Source organism: Acipenser ruthenus, chromosome 47, assembly GCF_902713425.1.
Source record: "Acipenser ruthenus chromosome 47, fAciRut3.2 maternal haplotype, whole genome shotgun sequence".
Classification (NCBI taxonomy): domain Eukaryota; kingdom Metazoa; phylum Chordata; class Actinopteri; order Acipenseriformes; family Acipenseridae; genus Acipenser; species Acipenser ruthenus.
This window is the reverse complement of record NC_081235.1, coordinates 3,924,701-3,944,529: the sequence shown is the minus strand read 5'-3', so window position 1 is coordinate 3,944,529 and position 19,829 is coordinate 3,924,701. Positions and strand designations below refer to the sequence as shown.

General features: G+C 42.6%; 1 protein-coding gene across 3 annotated transcripts; it reads right to left on the bottom strand.

Annotated features, from left to right (window-relative positions):
• Positions 1-483: 483 nt before the first annotated feature.
• LOC117966215 (PWWP domain-containing DNA repair factor 3A-like) lies at positions 484-19,618 on the bottom strand. Of its 3 annotated transcripts, none has more exons than XM_059013942.1 (18): positions 19,474-19,618; positions 18,065-18,113; positions 15,704-15,827; positions 14,883-14,959; positions 14,399-14,469; positions 11,515-11,613; positions 10,170-11,215; positions 8,791-9,118; positions 8,361-8,489; positions 7,780-7,850; positions 7,542-7,627; positions 7,357-7,417; positions 6,288-6,363; positions 5,729-5,779; positions 4,873-5,102; positions 3,536-3,748; positions 3,269-3,357; positions 484-2,996 (listed from the first exon to the last, which is right to left on the bottom strand). In XM_059013942.1, exons 3-18 carry the CDS (start codon positions 15,758-15,760, stop codon positions 2,918-2,920), a joined length of 2,763 nt encoding a protein of 920 aa, XP_058869925.1. In that variant the 5' UTR covers positions 15,761-15,827; positions 18,065-18,113; positions 19,474-19,618; the 3' UTR covers positions 484-2,917. The 3 variants fall into 3 exon arrangements, with proteins under 3 accessions (XP_058869925.1, XP_058869926.1, XP_058869927.1); XM_059013943.1 differs by lacking the exon at positions 19,474-19,618 and adding an exon at positions 18,843-19,466; XM_059013944.1 differs by lacking the exon at positions 11,515-11,613.
• Positions 19,619-19,829: the final 211 nt, after the last annotated feature.

Below are 19,829 nucleotides of genomic sequence, written 5' to 3'. Positions count from 1 at the left end.
AATGTATATATATATATATTATATATATATATATTATATATATATATATATATATATATATCGTAGTTCTGAGACACAGAGTTTGCATCAATTTGATTCTCAAATATTTCAATTTTGCTGCAAATTATTTCAAATTAAGTAGCGAGACACTACCAACATGTATTTCTCAACAAAAAAAAATTACAACACAATTTTAGTCAAACTAGTTCAAATTTCACTGCCAACAATCAACTAATTGGGTTAGCAAGTGGAGAGATGGAGTCCTGCCAGCCTGCAGTCCTAACTGGGGCTGATTGAAACGGATTTGATCTTGGGCAAAACTTACCACTAGTAACTGCAACCCACCTTAGCCTTACACTCTGCACAACTGAATCAAAGTGGGGTACTGTTATCTGTGACACAGGAAGTGAATGGGGCAAACCAAACAAACAAAAGCTTACAGTTTTGTGTCAGGGTAATAGGACAATAAACAATCTAACAATATAACAGGGCCGTTACTTTAAAACAAACAATCTCACATCATAATGTTTGCAATTACATTTATTACAAAAATAATGAATTAAGAAAAAAAACCCAGAAGCCCAAACCCACATATACTTGCATATTTACATCCCTTACTTGAACCCACCCTTTAAGACAGGTAGGGGGCGTCTTGATTTTAAAAACAGAAATATTTATAATAAACTATTTACAAAAGCATGAAGCACCATTACTCCCTGAAGTAAAATGTGCAGAGCTCGGATTTGATGTCATTCGCTGCCAGTCGGGCAGGGTCATTTGGAGCCCAGTTTACTTCAGTTCAGTAGAGCTCAGCACTTGGAACCTGGGCTTAGCTGATTAATCATATTCAAATCTTGGCTCACAGTCCAGAGATAGAGCTCTCTCATTACTGGTCGGCACACACACTCAATAAAAATACCTATGCATCTAAAATAACAGCGGAGGCTGGTGAAGTGCTGGTTACCCTGCGAGTGAATTAAACACAGCGTTTCTTTAATAGAGCAGTCAAGTACAATGTATGGAAAACAAAACACGTTGAAATGAAAGCAGAGAAACCCGCGGGATTGCTGTCTACACCAAGCTGTGGATCAGCTTTTCAACGTGAGTTTGATTCACCCAGTTGTCCCGTCGTTGGGTTTGAATGAACACAAGACAGATTCTTAAAAAAGATCCAGAAAAAAAAAATCACTCAGCACTGTTGAATACAAAAGTAGTTAACAGTCAATCATATGTATTTCATTCCTCCCGTTAAGGCTTACAGATAGAAAATATTTCCACCATACTCAAATCAGTTTGATATTCAGCAGTTAAAAATGAAGCTAAATGTCATAAGGGCTTGAGAGAAGTACTTCTCAAACACTGCATGCTAACATTATGTCAATACTATTTATTGTAACAGTAGGCTGTGGAGCTCTGCGCAGTAACATTGCGACTACACAACACACAATTAAAACAGAGACCAGAAAATATGATCCAATTAAGGCTGTAGATCCGCGTTCATTGATTCAACGTTTAAAGCTATGTCGTTTACTGTCTACACTGTACATTTTCAATAGCAAAAGTAGACATGATTTAGTATTCCTAGACATCTTTATATTTCTTTTCTATTTCAAATTTTACATTGAAGTTCACGTTTCCTATTACAGTGTTTTACAATCATGATACTATAAATATTTATTTTTTTCTCTTCGTAAAAAACCTGCCGCCAACTGCACCAGCTTTGTTTAATGATGAAATATTGTGAAATATCTATTTTTACACTGTGAAGTGCTGTTAATGCATGAGAAAAAAATACAGCACAGATGAGCAGTACGTCCGTTTCAGTGGCTCATTCGAGATGGACTTTTCAGTGACAGAACGAGGTAAATGAAATGAACTGTACTAACCAACGTTGTGCAGTCTGAAGAAAAACAGACGTGTATTCGTGGTTTCAGGGTTTAATTTGTATCATTACTGGATGTAATAATTGCTGTTGCTATGGAATACTAAAACAGGACGACCACGTGCATCATGCATGTTTTATATTTCGGTTATTGAAGCTTTGCACCCACAAGCTGCAAATGGTTTTTAAAAGCCGCTCAGTAATAATGTAAAGGCAGAGGATACACCATGAACAGCAATGGAGTTCTGTATTTAATCCATGAGCACGACCTAACATGTTCATACAGCAACAGTATGCACAGAAGAATGATAAGTGATTCTTCAGATAAATGCTAAATAATGCTCAGGATGATTGGATAAGCAGTTCTTTAGATAGATGCTAAAAATGTGATATACAGACGGGCGTCTGTACAGACAGACAGACACCGCCCTGTATCCCCAGAATCAAAAATGAACAAATTATGCTAAATAATGCTAATACCAAGTTTCATGACAATGGGGTAATCGCCTTTTCAGATACGCTGAGAAATCTGTCAAGTGTGACATACGTACAACCGTCTCCCCATCGCGGGGGATGAAATATACAACAAATATCTGAAATACAACCGCAGGGCACTGCTGCTGGGTTCTGTCTCGTTTAACACTCCTCTCTCAAACACGACTGTATTGTGTGTGTATTTAGAGTTGCACTCTCGGCTGCACTCCAAAGTAATTTTCCAGTAGGATTCTGGGAAGGTTTAGGGCTCCTTAATGGCTGTTCATACATTTACACAAACCAACAGAATGAAAGGTGGAATAAAAAGTCTACAGTTAACCAGGGGTGTAGAATTCTGGTAAGATCAATACAATTTGAATGAGACCCCCTCCTCCATTATTAGGAATGAATACTTTGACACAATAATCCCAGGTGTCAGGACAGGGTCCCTTGTGCATGAAGGATGTTGCTCGGTCTTTCTCTCCTCAGTCAACGGCCCAAGCAGATATGCCAATAAGAGAATGGCACTCCATGTAAACGCCTCCGTTCCCTGCGGTGTGACTAGTGTTGTTGGACGCCAAGCGATCGGGTCTTCATCTTGACCTCCTTCTCGATCTGTCTGTTGAATTCTTCGATTTCCCTGAAACGGAGGACAGCAGCATGACAAGCCGGAGCCATTTCGTTTTATTTAACCCACCCTCGAGTCCTGTTCACAAAACCAACATCCATTTTCCTACCTTATTAGCTTTATGAACATATTACTGGTCCCCTTTTTATTGTTCTGAGAACCTTCAGTTGCCCAAGCTTTTAAAAATCTTTCTCTTAATAATAGTTTTTCAACCCAAGATCTACTGTGAATGTTACACAATGCTCCCTGTTGAAAAGTGTTTTCTGTTTGATCCGTTTCCTTACCGTTCACTGAAGACAGGGCCCTTCATATACTTCTCCTCGGCCTTCTCCAGCGAGATATTGTCAACAGCAGCGATGGCTCCGATCACAGCCTGAGAAAGGGAGACAGCTCACAATAACAACACTGCTGTGCAGGTTGAGAGACGGCTCACAGCAACAACAAAACAAAGCCTTATTTAGATGGCTGTCAGAAATGCGATTATCTCTGGGGATGTTTCAGTTCAATCAGTAAACAAGCCTACAGCACTGCTCCCTCATATCCAGGCCCACCTCTGGCAGCAGCACGTCCAGTATGAAGCGGATGCGGTCCAGCTCCACTGACAGCTGTGTGTTCTGCACGCTCTCGCAGACGGACTGCAGGTAGTTCACCAGAACCTCCAGCTGGGCATCGTCCTCCAGGTAGGTGTCCACCCACTTGAGGAAGCGGCTGCGATGGAGGAACTCCGCCAGCCAGCGCGACGCCTTCCTGCCCGCGATGATCGCCTGCAGGCGGGGAGGAGACAGAGAGCACCCGTCAATAAAGCTCACGCAGCCACAATACAGTCACATGAAGGCTGTGAGTCATTTCAAACTGGAACAAAAACAAAGCATCCCCAGGAATATATGAATACAAGACTGAGCTCGCTGATAGAGAATGGTTTGGAAGCATGCGTAGCGTTGGCCTGCTTTGCTCTGCTTTAGCATGGCTTCGCTGTTTATGATGCAAGCGATACTCACAAGCCCATAAAACAGACTTAGCAATGGACCTGCAAGAATGACCGAACGCTGTGATCTACAGAAAACAAAATCGCGAGTGAGCCAAGTGGGGTTTGACTTTCATCGCTCTTTTTCTGCACCGTCTTCATTATTTTGCTTTGTTCATTTTCTAACAATGATTTTGTTTCCGTATGGGACCTGCAGACAAAACTTTAACTAGTGATATTAAAAACTGCCTGGGTCAGCTGCTCACACTGTTCATTTAAAGATATGCTTGTATCATTCTCAATCTGTAATAATAGTTGATGTGGCTTCAGATTACACTAAATGTTGCCAGAAAGCAATGGTGGAATTTTATTTACAATTTTACTGGACGAAACCAGGAATAGAACTTACCTGAGAAAACCACAGTACAAAACAGTGTACCAAATAATAAGACCAAAACTCAAAGTGTGCTATCTTTATACAACGTAACCCTAAAAAAAGACACAAGACCTCAACCAATCAGGCAATGTTAACACAATCAGCATGCAGTATTTATATAAATTGTGCAAAGACAAAGTCACTTCCTCAAAGGGTTTCTGAGAGAAGAGGCTTTATCCCCTAATGTGGATACCAGCCAGGACAGAGACGATTATCGCTAGTCCTATACAGTTAAAATGGTTTAATTCACAATATTACTCTCTCAGCTCTCTCAAAGTGCAGTCTCCTGGAACCAGGATTCAAGCCACCGCTCCTGAAAAGTGGCTTTCCCTCAGCTTTTGCACAGACAGCGGTGAGGGGAAGGCACAGATTACATCGCTACGTTGTCCCTGGGATCCTTTAAGACTTCCCCTGCTTGATAAATTCTCTCCTGCTTGGTAAATTCTCTCCTGCTCCTACGTCCTCTATGGGCTCTGGTTCCGGCTCACCTGCAGGTGCTTCTCCACGCCGCGGGCCTTCACGATGTACTGCACCAGCTTCTCGTTGGCCTTGTCCCGGGCCGCGCGCGAGCGGTCGGGCAGCAGCTTCTTGGAGGGGGCTCGACGGCAGTGGGGGCCGCCAGTCTGGCAGTCCAAGTTGTCCTCCTCCAGCATCAGCAGGTTACTGGGGAACGTCATTCTGGAGGGGCCCTGGAGGAACTCCCTTCGGACTGGGTAGCCTGGAGCAAGCACACAGCAAAAGGACTCCATCACAGGGAAGGGCAGAAGGATTCTCCGCTGGCGAGAGCAATACCAGCCCACCTAATAGCTTGAGCCACCTCTAGGGGTGCAATCCGCAAGCCATTTCCTAATCGGATATCCGCTAGGTATCATCAGAAAATCGATGCACTGAGAACAGTACTGTTCAAAAAGCAAATTGTGCACACTATTTACAACAGCCTTCAAATACAACTGAAAGCATGCATGTGCAGAACAGGATTATACAAACAGGTGCATTAACTGCATCACAATGACAGAGTTGGTTGCTAAGCGCAGGATTTTAATGTCAGTTATTGCTGGCTACAGTGTGACTACTTGCAAGTACATTAACAAGTGCATTCAAGTAAAACCCTATTTTTTTTAATTCTAAATGCATTTCCAGTTTCACATGATATTTACTGCAGATACAATGTTGTAGATTGAAAGTTGTTGTGGATTCCTAGGACCTAAATCCCTTCCTATGCTGCACTCAGACCATGTGACCAACCGCACAGGAACTCATTCCATACCAAGCAGCAGCAGGTCATGTATTACAGAAATGATTGACAAAACTCAACCTCTGCCCCCAAACAATAAAATGACTCACTGATATCGTCCACACAGTATTCCGCAAGAGAGCCAGAGAAGGAACCACAAGCTGTTTAAAAAAGAAATAATCAAAAAGAAACATCGGTACAGGAATCAAAACATGCTTTTTACATTTCATTTCATTCTAGAGTCAACTGATCGAAGCAGTGTCGGATCTAAACACTGTCACTGTTTCAGTATCAAAATAGGACTAAACCTGGTATTTAACTTTAAAGTCAAAACTACACTAGAGAGAGTCCCACACACACATACAAGTTTATCGTATCATCTTAGTCACAAATATTTTTAAGATGTCAAATTGCAAGTAAGTAAATACATGCACATTAAACATTACCGGACATTATGAAACCTCTGCAGTAAACAGCATTATGATAATACTTTATATTATTTGCAAATGTCTTTTTAATATCACTAGCAAACAGGTGCGATTAATCAATGAAATCGACTGCAGATCGGCTGATTAATCGATCAATAGAAAACGTCAGGATTAAACCCTCTAGTTTAAATTCAGAGACAGCACACAGCAGGTGAAGCCTGCAAATAAAAGACAAGCCCACCTATTCGAATGCTGTAGTCGTCAATCAACGCCACACACCAGTCAATGGCACGGTGATAGGTTTCTCGAGCAGTTGTCTAAAGACAGAAAGATTTTTTTTTCTTTATATTAATATAATTAAGGTCAAAGGCTACTACAGAGGCTGCTGAACAGAACGTAAAATAAACAGCTTTTAGAAAACAAACTGGAGAGTCAGCGCAGGACACAAAGTATTCCTGTCGGTTGCAGCAGAGTTAAATCAGCACTACAGGTACGATCTAGCACAGCCTCCTCGCTTCAAACAATCTGCTGCTTACTTTTTAAACGCAGTTAGAATTTTAGACCTGAATAGGCACGTTTTCTTTGTTTTGGCTCTGTACCAATTAAATGAATTATTGGATGGGACAAATAACATGACAACGAACATGCTGCATATATTGCCTTTATTAAAGTATGCCAGATGCCCTTGGGTAACCGAGTTTTGGAACTGTTTCTAATTGATTTCCACATCTGCATAACTTGGCAAAGCTTTGCCTTAACACTTCCAACCAATTCAGTGGGTGCAGAACATGCAGTCTCAATGTATGGGCAAGTCCACACCAGACAGAGAATGTCGGCAGCAACTGCTGGGGATGTTGCATGCTTGCCTTTAACAAATGACAGCACTCTGTTTTAGTAAGGAAGCAAGTACAACTATTGTGTCGTTACTTCCTGGTACCCAATCACTTCCTGTACTGTAGATCACCGCCACGTGTAACCTAGAGCACAGGAAGTGATCAGGCAGGAACAGATCCTGATAGGTCAGAAGATTGCTTTAGAAAAACGTTTCGGATCAGCCGCTTGTTGATATTAGTTAACTATGGCAGGATCCTGTAATGCCGTGGTAGCTCCAAGGTAAACCAGATAGTAAACAAGAGTGGCTTGTGCTTGGATTAAGCATGCAAAACAGCATGCTGCAGTCCTAGGGTTGTTTCACTGGCTTTATGTAGTGATCCCATTGTCTTGGAGAACAGAGTATGTGTGCTGAGCCAACCACAGATAAACAAGGAGAACACTGTGCAAAAACAGATAAAGGAAATAAATGCACTTACTATATACTGCTCCCTCTCTTCACAATCAAAAGGTTTCAGGGTTCTTAAAGACACACACATGCTGAAAAAAAAGACCACAACAAACCATATAACTCAGAACAATAAAGGGGGATCCTGTATTTTCGAATGCTCCCAGTTCAGAGTTGTGGGTCAGCTCACACCCCCTTTCACAGTTACACCCTTACCCCTTTCGAAACTTGTTCTTGTCCAACAGTAAATCGTCAACGAAGATAATGCTTGCCTTCTTATTCTTGTGGTTCACACTTTTTACCTTGTTAATGACAGGGAAGCAAAAGTCATCAAAACAGCGATGCATTCAGTGCGAAGTAGAGCAAGACTGTACTGGTGAACCAACTAGCAATAACAAAACGTGTCTATCTGCGCAGTACCTGCTTAATGATCACAAATCGAATGGGGACTCACCAGCGCTGGCCAGAAGGGGTACTTCTTGAATTTACACCACACACACATTCCTTCTGTTATGGAACACGGCTCTGTGGACAGACAGACCCCGTTACAGGCGGCTCTTTTTCAGATGGATCCTGTTATTTATGTATCGTCTTTGTATTCTTCTAACCCACTTTCTCTTCAAACCCCTTCCCTCACTTCTAACCACTATGCCACGTTGCCTCCCTCCCAGTCCCTTAGCTCTAACCACTATGCCACATTGCCTCCCTCCCAGTCCCTTAGCTCTAACCACTATGCCAGAATGCCTCCCTCCCAGTCCCTCACTTCTGACCACTATGCCACATTGCCTCCCTCCCAGTCACTTAGCTCTAACCACTATGTCACACTGCCTCCTAGCCCTAACCATATGGCCACAATATTTTCATAAACCTGCACAATCACGGACCACAGAAGAAATCATAAAAAACTAAAACAGGAAGCTGTGTTTAGATCTGCCGCTGCTGAGATACTTCCGATAAGACGGTCACAAACCAGCAAGCCCATTCTCAGTATCCACCCCTTCTGTGAGCCCCAGTGTGTAGGGGTCCGATCCTCACCCCTGTCCTTCATGAAGCTGGGCAGCTCCAGCTCGTCCTCCTCCTCGTCCTCCTGCAGCGAGCTGTCCAGCGTGGACTCGTTCAGTAAACTCATCTCTATGGACAGGTCCGAGGACAGCGAGCCCCTCCCTGCCAACACCACACAATGGCACATTATACATGTGTACAGCACACAACATATTTGTTTAAATGTAAAGTGTGAAATGCAAACTACAGAGATGTCTTGATTACTGGGCGAAGTCAGGAGCCATTTATTCAAGCTGGCCATCAGCCAACATAAATGAAAGTGGAAGCTACTTGTTCTTTGCCATACTTCTTTCACCTGTGACCAACTTGAAAAACATCTGCGTACAGACGGCAAAACAATAAGCCTTCCACAGATGTAAAGCACGTGCGCGACTCAGCATTCACAGCCACACTGCTGCCGTACCATTTTCTTCCAGATCGAACTGTGGCAGCTCAAACGTGACCGTGCTGCGTGGCGGCTCCTCTTTGTGGTCTGCTTCCTGCTGCAGTGCTTGTGGGTTGAGGGTCCACCCCTGTCCTCTCTCGTTGTTAACAGCCAGGTCCGGGGAGCTCCTGTTCCATCTCCGTGGATTTACCACTGGGGGCTGCTCCAGAGCCATGCCCACACAGCCACGGTCCTTCTCTAGCCCCCCACGTTGTCCCTTCAAACCAGCAGATGTCAGCTGACCCGTCTCCTGTCTCCTCCTGCTTCTTCTGGGGGCTTGCCCTTGTTCACACTTGGACTGCAGGTGCTGTAGACAAATCAGTGTCAGCCTGGTGCTTTCAAACACCCATTTCTATTACAAAGAACAAGCGCTATAATGTCTATTTTTTAATTTAGTAAGGGGCAAGAAACCATGCTATAACCCTTAGCGGTCCATTTATTCAGCACGTCTCAGGTGCGTCATGTCCAATTTATTTTCACACGCGCAGTTTATTTTAGACGCGCTGTTTAAAAGTATTTTTTCACAGTAAAACATGTTTAAAAGGCACTGCATATCAACAGGACACTCAGTACTGCATCTCCAGCCCCGCCCCACCCCTTGTTCGCTGTATTTTTCACATACCTCTTCATAGTAGTGCATACCGATAAATCATCTCCTTATCACTCGTTTTATCACCAAACTCCTCAGTAATGCGATCCAAGTCATTATTTTATTACTATAACATCTCAAAAAGCTCTGCAAAGGTCTGTGATATTCTCTGAGCGCTGGATGCGGAAGCAGCTATCTTGTTTGTTTATTTCCGTGTTATCTATGTGGTGCCAGGGCTATGTGTATTCATGTGATACGCCCCTTTTTTTTTTCTTTTTTTTTTTTCAGCTTCTCTCGGCTCCTATCGGTCTCACTCGGCCATTGAATGGTTTTCTCGGCTTTTTCCGGAGAAAAAACGAGTAGAGACCTGTTTTTTTACGTCTTTTTGATGATGTTGGACAGGGTCCGACATAGGACCGCAAAGGGTTAAATCATACTGTTATTACACCTGCTTCACATTTTCATATCACTCACAACCACAAACTGGGAAACAATTCGACATTGTCTTTATGTTCACCAATGCTGGCCAGGTGTAAATATTCCCTCAGTAACCAGACTGCTTGTTGATTATTCCATATACAGGGTGTTTAGAAAGTAGGTTTACCACATCAACGCACCATATCATTGATGTGGTAAACTTACTTTCTAATCCCCCTGTATATTGCATCTGTAACCATATGTCTATTTTTTCAAAGAGGTGAAAATTCCACACACACGTACCAACTCACCATTACAAATAAGACAAGAAGATGGTCGGTTTCACTCCTACCTTTGGTCCACAACACTCCCACGAAAGTTTCCGTAAGTGTCCAGACGGTGGCCTTCCCACTTTCCTCTTGGGCGTTCCCTGCGGAGATTTCCCAGGGCTCCCAATCCCACTGCATCCCAAATCTGTTCTCAAGAGGCTGTCTGGCGTGGAACTGCGAATGGGAGGGTGAAAACCTGGAGTCCGCTCCAGTTCTATTCCTCCAGAGTCTGTCAGGGGAGAGCCAAGCAAACAGTTCCTCTTGCTGTTCTGGTTCTTCGACAATACGGCTTTTATTCTTGGTGAACATGGGCTTAGTGTCTCCAGAGGGGACTGGGCAACGTCTTTGGAGTCTGGCTCTCTCCTGCCCCTCGGAATCCCGCTTTCCTCTTTCAAACTACTTGTGGTTTTTAGTTCTGTTGTAGAGTCATTGGGGCCCTTGAACTTTTTCGGCCTGCCCCTCTTTCTTGGTGTCACAGCTTCACAGTGCTGTAGAGTGCCACTCCCACCAGGGGGCAGTGCTGGGGGACATTTGCCCCTCGGAATCCCTCTTTCCTCTTTCAAACTGCTTGTGGTTTTTAGTTCTGTTGTAGAGTCATTGGGGCCCTTGAACTTTTTCGGCCTCCCCCTTTTTCCTGGTGTCACGGCTTCACAGTGCTGTAGAGTGCCACTCCCACCAGGGGGCAGTGCTGGAGGACATCTCCTGCCCCTCTTAATCCCTCTTTCCACTTTCAAACTACTTGTGGTTTTTAGTTCTGTTGTCGAGTCATTGGAAGCCTCGACCTTCTTCAGCTTCCCCCTCTTCCCTGGTGTCACGGCTTCACAGTGCTGTAGAGTGCCACTCCCACCAGGGGGCAGTGCTCGGGGTGTGCCCTCTGTTTTGATGTCACAATCTGGTTTTAAGGGGCCGGTACCCGTTTGTTGTTTTGGTCTTCCTCTTTTTCTCTTCCCAGGGCTGATCGGAGAGGGGCAGGAAGCGTTTTCGGATAAAACATTCAGCGCTAGGCGGAGAGCTTTCCTGTACAGCAACTCTTTTACAGGGTCAGGTTGGATGGCTTCCAGTTTTTGATCTGGAACACAAATAAAAAGCCAACATTTTACATTCATCTTATATAAAACTTCTCAATATGATGCAGGGCTGCTGTGGGCAGTCAGGACGGCACATCTTTCTAATCTGTGCTCCAATTCTACTGCTTGTTTTCACTGTTCAGGAAAAAACTGGTAGTGGTAGCGAAGATTCAACCCCAGGGATCTCATGAAGTGAGTTATAGAAAAACTTTACTTTCTACATCTACAAATCTGTTTAAAAATGCTGTTGTGAAAAAATGCGCGGCAATGCGTCTCTAGTGTTCCCTGTTTTCATACATACCAGTCCTGTGGCTCTCACTGGGGAAACCCCAAAACTCTTCGTCGCTGTCATCTTCGTTAGTAAATATGTTTAAAACATGCTGCCGATTGGAATCCAAGTCTGTAAAGCCAGAAGCATGAGAAGAGTGACACCCCCATTCTAACCAGCATGCTGTGCATTCACCCCCATTCTAACCAGCATGCTGTGCATTCACCCCCATTCTAACCAGCATGCTGTGCATTCACCCCCATTCTAACCAGCATGCGAGTGCATTCACCCCCATTCTAACCAGCATGCTGTGCATTCACCCCCATTCTAACCAGCATGCTGTGCATTCACCCCCATTCTAACCAGCATGCTGTGCATTCACCCCCATTCTAACCAGCATGTGAGTGCATTCACCCCCATTCTAACCGGCATGCTGTGCATTCACCCCCATTCTAACCGGCATGCGAGTGCATTCACCCCCATTCTAACCGGCATGCGAGTGCATTCACCCCCATTCTAACCGGCATGCGAGTGCATTCACCCCCATTCTAACCAACATGCGAGTGCATTCACCCCCATTCTAACCAGCATGCGAGTGCATTCACCCCCATTCTAACCAGCATGCGAGTGCATTCACCCCCATTCTAACCAGCATGCGAGTGCATTCACCCCCATTCTAACCAGCATGCGAGTGCATTCACCCCCATTCTAACCAGCATGCGAGTGCATTCACGCCCATTCTAACCAGCATGCGAGTGCATTCACGCCCATTCTAACCAGCATGCGAGTGCATTCACGCCCATTCTAACCAGCATGCGAGTGCATTCACGCCCATTCTAACCAGCATGCGAGTGCATTCACGCCCATTCTAACCAGCATGCGAGTGCATTCACCCCCATTCTAACCAGCATGCGAGTGCATTCACCCCCATTCTAACCAGCATGCGAGTGCATTCACCCCCATTCTAACCAGCATGCGAGTGCATTCACCCCCATTCTAACCAGCATGCGAGTGCATTCACCCCCATTCTAACCAGCATGCGAGTGCATTCACCCCCATTCTAACCAGCATGCGAGTGCATTCACCCCCATTCTAACCAGCATGCTGTGCATTCACCCCCATTCTAACCAGCATGCTGTGCATTCACCCCCATTCTAACCAGCATGTGAGTGCATTCACCCCCATTCTAACCAGCATGTGAGTGCATTCACCCCCATTCTAACCGGCATGCTGTGCATTCACCCCCATTCTAACCAGCATGTGAGTGCATTCACCCCGTCACGGCTGTCAATGAAACAGTTGATCACTGTTAGGGGTGGGAATGTGAAATAATAAGATATTCGAGTATACCAAGAATAAGTTTTGAATACCCGAATACTCCTCTATTTACTAAAAACAGTGACAGGTCCTCAGAACGTATCAGCAGCAACCACACATAGGGACGCATAGATAAATACATCAACAGGAACAGCAAAGAAACATCTAAGGCGTCTAATGTATTGGATGTAAAAAAATATTTAAACTAGAAGTAAGAAATAAGAATACACAGCAGAGGGGTTTAAATTATAAAAAGGACCTTCAAAAGTTTCAACTGCATTTTTAACACCCTTAAAACACACAACACGACTGCTTACTAACAAAGCACAACAAAATACGTTAACATCTATGCTATAAAATACAACATAAAAACAACATGTACTCTACCCGTACTTGCTGATTCCATAATATAATAATCTAAAGAAAATCTGGAATCAAGCTGATATCAGCAGCAGACCGATAACAGCAGAACTCAAACAACAAGGCTTAACATTGCACGGGGAGTTTGCACTCAAAATCCAAAGTTAACTTTGAACAAACAAGAAACTAAAACCAAAAAAATGAAACGCCTTTTCTTTCCTGCCCGAGATGCATCACACCACTCACCACAGCGGACAGTACTTTCTTCCAAAGTAGCAGATGGGTGCTTGCATTTTAGATGACTGAGCATTTAAGTCGTTGATTTATGATACAAAATACTTTGCAGGGATTACACTGCACGGTGGTCTTGTTTTTCTAAATACTTCCATGCGTTGCTTTTTTAAAAAAAAAAAATTTTAAGATGCCATTTTACTGCTCATGTACTCTCTTAGCCAATAGCAGAGCTAGGTAATAAAGAGCCTTGCCTCCCTGTCAGTGAGGTGGCAATTGTAGTGGCTGATCACTTTCAACTTCCTCCTCTCTTAGAAGTTGTGTAGTTGGCTCATTTTTCCATTTGTTTTAGAAATGAACGAGTATTCAAAACTCGATCAAAGTACGAGTAGTAATTTTATTTAGGATACTTGATGACTCGAATATACTGACTCACCCCTAATCACTATATGACCTGTATCCACGGTATACATGTAAAAATGTAAGTTTGGCACACAGACAGATCGACAGACAAGGCGTCCCTATTAGGGATGAGTTGGTATAACGGTTTTGTGGTTTAGGTACAGTATTGACACCATTGCTTTTGCGCTACACTGCAAGTATTGTCATTTCAATATCCAGTTAAAGCTGTGTTTGTGTTTCTATGAACATCTTGAAGTAAGCCTTCATGTTATAACGTGCATATACCATGATATTAAGGTTACCATGGGATTATTGTATTTGTACAGTTATCATACCGTGGATATTTTAGCCCGACCCACTCTAGTCCCTACAGACACCCAGATTCTGATTCTAAACAAGAACAATACAAAGATGACTGATACTTCAGAACAGTGCCGAGTTCCTCTTTAGAACCTGCTCAGTTTAATTAAAGTACAGGGTTGGAAGAAAGACCTGGACTGGAATCCAGGTCTCCTGGGTCTCGATCATTCCAATAGAAGCCAGTACCTCGGATGTATTGGGAAGCTCACCTGGAGCAGATTAATAGAGAGTTCATGATTCTACTCACCAAGCTGTCGGGAGATGTCTTCAATATTTTGTTGGGAGAGTGGGGCTGTGTCAGCCTGATTTATCAACACCCTGGCAAAACAAAGGTTACCTCTCATCCGTCATTCATGAGATTGATCTGTTTCTTGACAAAACAGTCCAGTCCCGCCCCCCCGCCACACTCTAGGAGGGCACCTATACTTGCTGAAGACAGACACTTCAACCTTAACCTAAATCCAAATATTCTAGAGGAAAATACCACAATCCAGGGATGAACGATACAAAAAAAATGCACCTTTAAATGAACCTTTCTATTAGAAATTACCAAAAAAAAATAGGATATAAATGATAAGTTTATCTTTGTATTGCTACACTGATAGCCACATTCAGAAATAAGTGTTGGTGCTCACTAACCATACTGAGAAAACACACTGAAGTGAGCACTAACACTCAATAGGTTGTTTCTGAGCATGCCTGTAAATCACTTAGAAACATGGAATAGTTACCGCTTTTCCTTGCAAAATATTTCCACCTCAATATTATCTTTGCTGGTTTTGGAGCGGACAGCAGCTCGTTGCAAAATCTAGAGAGAGAACAAAAAAATAAGCACTTAGGACTTGAATCTATGAATCCATGACCCCATGAGAAAAGCAGACCGCTCCATTCATTCAGGAGATGATCCAATCGGTATCAGTTCAAACGAAAAGGAAAACTAACAGTCAGAATATGTGTGATTATACTCTACACTGCTGCATCTGTAATCCCATTTTGTAGCAATAAAGAACGTACAGAAAATCTGCTTTGAATGGACTGAGCAAGGCTTAGTCTCAGCACTTAGGATTCTCCAGACAAGCTCAAAGCCAGGTAAAGATAGATTGAGAAATGGTAACTTTATATTGGTACAGCAGAACCACTCAGAAGGACTGAGAGCCCCTTTAATTAGTAAGGGGAATGTAAACAAAGCAATCAAAATGACATCTGAAGCTTCAAGGTTTAAAACTACACATCCTACAAAATCACCTATTTTAGAAGGTGTAATTTCATCCTGAGCTTTTATATTTCTCCAAACCATCCACCTGCACATCAATTTAGAGCAGACTCCCACCCCAGGGATGGGAATAGGACTCCTATTGCACAGCAGCTTCACCCATTCCAGGTTTTACTATGTGCTTGATTAGACACAGTGCAAAGGTAGCAAGCTCAGGTGTGTCTTATTAAACTCATAGTAAAAGCAGGAATGGATCAAACTGCTATGCAATGGGAGTCTGATTTCCAGCCCTGCACCCACCTTTAAACTTTGCTAAAGATAAAGGGCTAATCTACTCACCTTCGCTGGCCAAAGGCGCCCTTCCCACAGGCACAAGACGTACGTCGGATCTGCCATCCCCGTCCCTCATGTGGACCTGCTGCGGTGCCAGTTCCAACGGGAGACTGCCAAGGAGAACTGCCAGCTGCACAAGACAGACAAGAAACCTTCAGCGACACGGAAGTCTGCAAACCTACCCAACAGATTAATCACTTTGTGTAAATGGTTGTTCAACGTTTCTTTAAACAAATTGCATGTGTTTTCAACAGAAAACTAGACTATATAGTCAGAATTACATTTTACTTTTGCATTTTCAAATTTGACACAAGGTATCCAACTTCGATAGTTTACAATGTATCAGTGTACTAGATTATTAAAATCAGGCACGATTCACATAAACAGTTTTTGGTTAAATGCTCAGTAAAATACTGTTCTGTTTAGAGTTTTTACATACAGTGCCTTGGGAAAGTATTCGGCCCCCTTGAACTTTGCGACCTTTTGCCACATTTCAGGCTTCAAACATAAAGATATGAAACTGTAATTTTTTGTGAAGAATCAACAACAAGTGGGACACAATCATGAAGTGGAACGAAATTTATTGGATATTTCAAACTTTTTTAACAAATAAAAAACTGAAAAATTGGGCGTGCAAAATTATTCAGCCCCTTTACTTTCAGTGCAGCAAACTCTCTCCAGAAGTTCAGTGAGGATCTCTGAATGATCCAATGTTGACCTAAATGACTAATGATGATAAATAGAATCCACCTGTGTGTAATCAAGTCTCCGTATAAATGCACCTGCACTGTGATAGTCTCAGAGGTCCGTTTAAAGCGCAGAGAGCATCATGAAGAACAAGGAACACACCAGGCAGGTCCGAGATACTGTTGTGGAGAAGTTTAAAGCCGGATTTGGATACAAAAAGATTTCCCAAGCTTTAAACATCCCAAGGAGCACTGTGCAAGCGATAATATTGAAATGGAAGGAGTATCAGACCACTGCAAATCTACCAAGACCTGGCCGTCCCTCTAAACTTTCAGCTCATACAAGGAGAAGACTGATCAGAGATGCAGCCAAGAGGCCCATGATCACTCTGGATGAACTGCAGAGATCTACAGCTGAGGTGGGAGACTCTGTCCATAGGACAACAATCAGTCGTATACTGCACAAATCTGGCCTTTATGGAAGAGTGGCAAGAAGAAAGCCATTTCTTAAAGATATCCATAAAAAGTGTTGTTTACAGTTTGCCACAAGCCACCTGGGAGACACACCAAACATGTGGAAGAAGGTGCTCTGGTCAGATGAAACCAAAATCGAACTTTTTGGCAACAATGCAAAACGTTATGTTTGGCGTAAAAGCAACACAGCTCATCACCCTGAACACACCATCCCCACTGTCAAACATGGTGGTGGCAGCATCATGGTTTGGGCCTGCTTTTCTTCAGCAGGGACAGGGAAGATGGTTAAAATTGATGGGAAGATGGATGGAGCCAAATACAGGACCATTCTGGAAGAAAACCTGATGGAGTCTGCAAAAGACCTGAGACTGGGACGGAGATTTGTCTTCCAACAAGACAATGATCCAAAACATAAAGCAAAATCTACAATGGAATGGTTCACAAATAAACATATCCAGGTGTTAGAATGGCCAAGTCAAAGTCCAGACCTGAATCCAATCGAGAATCTGTAGAAAGAACTGAAAACTGCTGTTCACAAATGCTCTCCATCCAACCTCACTGAGCTCGAGCTGTTTTGCAAGGAGGAATGGGCAAAAATTTCAGTCTCTCGATGTGCAAAACTGATAGAGACATACCCCAAGCGACTTACAGCTGTAATCGCAGCAAAAGGTGGCGCTACAAAGTATTAACTTAAGGGGGCTGAATAATTTTGCACACCCAATTTTTCAGTTTTTTATTTGTTAAAAAAGTTTGAAATATCCAATAAATTTCGTTCCACTTCATGATTGTGTCCCACTTGTTGTTGATTCTTCACAAAAAATTACAGTTTCATATCTTTATGTTTGAAGCCTGAAATGTGGCAAAAGGTCGCAAAGTTCAAGGGGGTCGAATACTTTCGCAAGGCACTGTACATATAACTAATATTTAAACTAATTACATGAATAAATATTACCACATACAATTATAGAACTACTTTTGTTTTTAAGTTAATATAAATATGTGCTTACACATTTATACAAAGGGTATTAAAATACATTTTAAAACATCACAGCAGCTCTTTCAAGAACATTTTTGATTACTTTTCAACAAATAAAAGTACAAATGACTATACTTAAAAAGGGACTATTCAACCCCGCTTCAATATTGGTAAAGTTATATTCAAATGTACAATTTCATTATAATCAAATACAAAATTAATTTAGCTTACCCTGGGTAGGTACTGAGTATCTTTTCTGAGAGTCCAGTCGGTCAAACTCCTGTAAAGGGGGATATTAGCTAAAGTATCACAGGTTCAAACAAAATCTTTGCTAAATGTCGGTCTCAGACACACCAGGGCTGGCGATGGAGAGTGTACATACAATCATATGCTGAGAAACGTCATTTTTACATCACCCAAAAAGTTTAGCCAAGATTGACCTTAAATTAAATCTTACATACAAGTTTGATTTTGCGGGTGTACATTAATGATCTGCGTGTTTTAATGTCAATTTGCGGGTCACTTGGGTGGTCTGTAATGTGAAGATGTATATTTTTTTTTAATCTTATCATGGCAGACCCAAATTACTTCAGGGTGCACAGTAATAGATACAGTTTGAGAACTCGCTATTGCCGACTGACGAGCGTTTCTGATCTCAAAATGTAAACGTTAAAACGCGAAAGGATTTTGTTGCGTTAAAGCATTCTAATAAATCCCCATTGATCACGGTATGATTACTGTGTGCCCTTACTGTGTGTTTTGCAAATCGACTGCCTTTTTAATCCGACACGCCCGCGTCGTTTCTCGGACTCCCGTCGGCTTGTTTGCTGGACACTCTACTTACCTGTCCAGTTATTTTGATAACTGACAATAAACAAACAACGTTATTACCACGTCATCGAAAACCTGTAAATACCTCGAGAGTTTGTTTTCAAACTCCGTCCCCTTGACAATAACAACAACGATCTCAAGAAGTATATAATAACCGTCCTTCAATAATATAACACACCCCGTGGAAGCTGGAGGGCTCGCCTGTTGATTTTTTAGCCCCTGCAGACCAGGGCTCAGGTGTGTGCTTGTATTTGTGATGATCGCGTATGCATCACAACGTGGCGGAGGATTTCAACACTTTTAGGAGTCATTTTTGAATCCCCCCAAATTCCCTCAAGTGTGCATTAATTTGAGTCTGAGCCCCACGACTCCTGTCCGTTATATCACCTATTTTCACTTCGGACTCTAACAGTGCAACACACGCCCGGAACAAACACAGTGACTGCGCCACTCACAGCTACAAACATAAACAGCAGAGACACAGATAACTACAGAACACAAAATACATTTAAAAAACAACACATGCATAATGTATACAATCGTTGTTTTCATATACTGTTCTAATAATCCTAGCTCTTGTCCAAATTTGGGACGAGAACTCTATTTTGCAAATTTAACACCCAGATAAGAAAAAAAAAAAAAACAGACTGAATTTTGGCTCGATTAACTGGCCCTGAAGTTTGAACTGCATTGCACAGAACAATTATGGACGATGTCTTGCTTTTTCATTCTAATTCTTTACAAAACAGGTTCTGTGCAAAGTTTACAGCGCAATGTTGAACCCGCACGCCTCTGAACCTCACTCTCACCTTCCACATTAGTATCCCCGCCTTATTTACTTCACGATCACGAACATCTTCCACACACTTCTTCCGGTATTGTCGTTTTTGGAAAAAAATAACGCGAGACTTTTCGGTACTGGAAGGTCGTGCGTGCCATCGGGCGTCTCCCCTCGCCTCGCTCGGTATTATGGGAACTGTAGTTTATTTTTTTGGTTTTGAATGTGTGGGTCAAAATGACTCTGTTAAGAGGTCGTGACCTTGTAACTTTATTCTGATTCAATCAGACGTATATAAAAAAAAAAATAATTTGTGCATGATTAGCGACACAAATATGATTACAACGTGATTATCGATATTGTGATTTAAAAAATGTCTTAGTATTT